The 1,952-nt window shown below is 37.7% G+C and overlaps 1 protein-coding gene across 1 annotated transcript in view; it reads right to left on the reverse strand.

The window, feature by feature from the left end:
• slc12a5b (solute carrier family 12 member 5b) overlaps nt 1-1,944 on the reverse strand; it is a 37,273-nt gene extending 35,329 nt beyond the window's left edge. The window contains exon 1 of the mRNA XM_005740505.2: nt 1,768-1,944. Coding sequence (XP_005740562.1) covers nt 1,768-1,822 — 55 coding nt within the window. The 5' untranslated portion in view covers nt 1,823-1,944. The remainder of the gene's footprint in view (nt 1-1,767) is intronic.
• Between the last annotated feature and the right edge of the window lie 8 nt (nt 1,945-1,952).

Here is a 1,952-nt window from a genome sequence, read left to right on the forward strand (position 1 = left end):
GGGTGGAATGCTGATATAAGCCTTTGCTTTTAAACAGTGAATGATGAATGAATACAGATTAAAACAGATGAAAGTAACTTTGGACAGTGCACACAGATCTTTGAAAACTAAAGCCATTTTTTGTGTGAAGCAGTTTTCGATGTAAAGGTTTTTTTTAAAGTTATTTTTCCAATGAAGAATATGACAGCTATGATATATATTTTTTAATTTGAAAACAAAAAATCATTTCCCCCCACTTGTTGTTGTGTTCACCTCTAATTGTGTGGAAAAAATTAAGATTAATCTCAAATCTCATCATAAATATCTTCCCAGGTATCGAAAAACACACATAATAGTATTTGTATAAAACATGTAGCCAGTGAATATGGCTTAGAGATTATCTTGATGCTCAGCTCTTAGAAAATGGAGAAACAAACTGAGTTTACACTCAGTCATAGTGTATAGAGAATAGAAATAAACTGTTCTTGTAATCCAATTTTCTCCCCTAATCTTTTGAAGCAACAGGCCTTGAGTGGAGTGCCAAATCAGCCCAGATGTATAAATCAGAATGAAATCCTCATGTGGGTTATTTTCTTCCTATTACACATCAGGGTTGTTGTCTATAATCGTTTAACAAAACCCATTATGTGACTTTTAAAAGAACAAGTATATTTAAGACAAAGACTCTGAATAGGGCCATACCAAGTTAAATTAACAGAATTCATCAAAATAAGGAGCCACAGTGATATTGCTCTGTATAAATGACAGGTGTCATATTTAAAGGAAATAATCAAAACACACTAAGATAATTTAGGTCTAAATGACTGAAACTCAAATGGCGCAGATACAGACTTAACATATTGTCAAATATTTAAAAAACCCTCACATAATTAAAAAGATAATTTAATACATAATTGGTGGATGGCTCCCTGATGACGGTGCACACGTGAACACAAACACAGTGGGAAAAAATTGTTACAACCAAGGCTGCAACTTAAAATTATTGCCATGAATAATTAATGTCCAAAAATGGGGAAAAATACCAACTGTGACCAGTGGTCAGCATTCTTGTAGTGTTTGTACCGGTAACATTTTTTTTTTAAAAAAGGAAATGAATCATTTCAGCAAATAGAAAATGTTAAAATAAAAACCCAGTCTGCATTTAACCATTTAAACACTCAGAGACATACACTTGCAAGCTTATGAAAGGCTGACATTGCCCCCTGGGTAAGATGTTCCTGATGGGAAAAGAAAGGCTGTTTTTTCTGGCTGCACTCAAGTCTTCTGGGAACATTTATTTTTTGTAGAACCTTTTGTATATATCTACAGTTGCAGGATGAATTGGACCACATTTGAGTCACATATATCACTGAGCTTCTGACTAAACCAGCCTTTTTATTTTTTTCGAAAAGCAGCAGCCAATCAGCTAAAAAGAAGCAAATTTCTGAACTATTTAAGCAGATGAAGGTTTACATATGAAATTCAGGAGGTGAAACGCATCAGAGCAAAGTGAAGGTGTAGCAGACTGATCTCAGACACCTCCACTTGGACTTAATTTAGTCCTATTCAGATTACAGTTACTATCTGAAAGGTCTCATACAAATGCAACAAATGACTCCGATTTATGCGTTTCTGCATTGACATCATTTTGTTTCTCTAACTTTCATTAACTGACACGTGCGCGTTCCCTTCCAGCACCCACGCTGAGACTGATGCACCGAGGTCCACGCACTCACACACACATACACACTCCCTTCTCATCACTCGGCAGCAGGTTTCGTCACTCACCCTGGCTGTTGGGTCCCCCCTCTCCCTCCTCGCAGTCCGTCATGTTGTTTAGCATCCTCTGTCCTCTTCAGGCTGAGCGCACTGAGCGGCACTGCTCTTGAGCTTGTTGCTGAGTAAAAAGCTCTGGGTGGGCAGCAGCCAAAGACAAGTTGCGCTTTACTCGTGCGTCTCGCAGCTCCTGTCCT

Source organism: Pundamilia nyererei, unplaced genomic scaffold (assembly GCF_000239375.1).
Source record: "Pundamilia nyererei isolate P.nyererei 1_Seehausen unplaced genomic scaffold, PunNye1.0 scaffold00100, whole genome shotgun sequence".
Lineage (NCBI taxonomy): Eukaryota > Metazoa > Chordata > Actinopteri > Cichliformes > Cichlidae > Pundamilia > Pundamilia nyererei.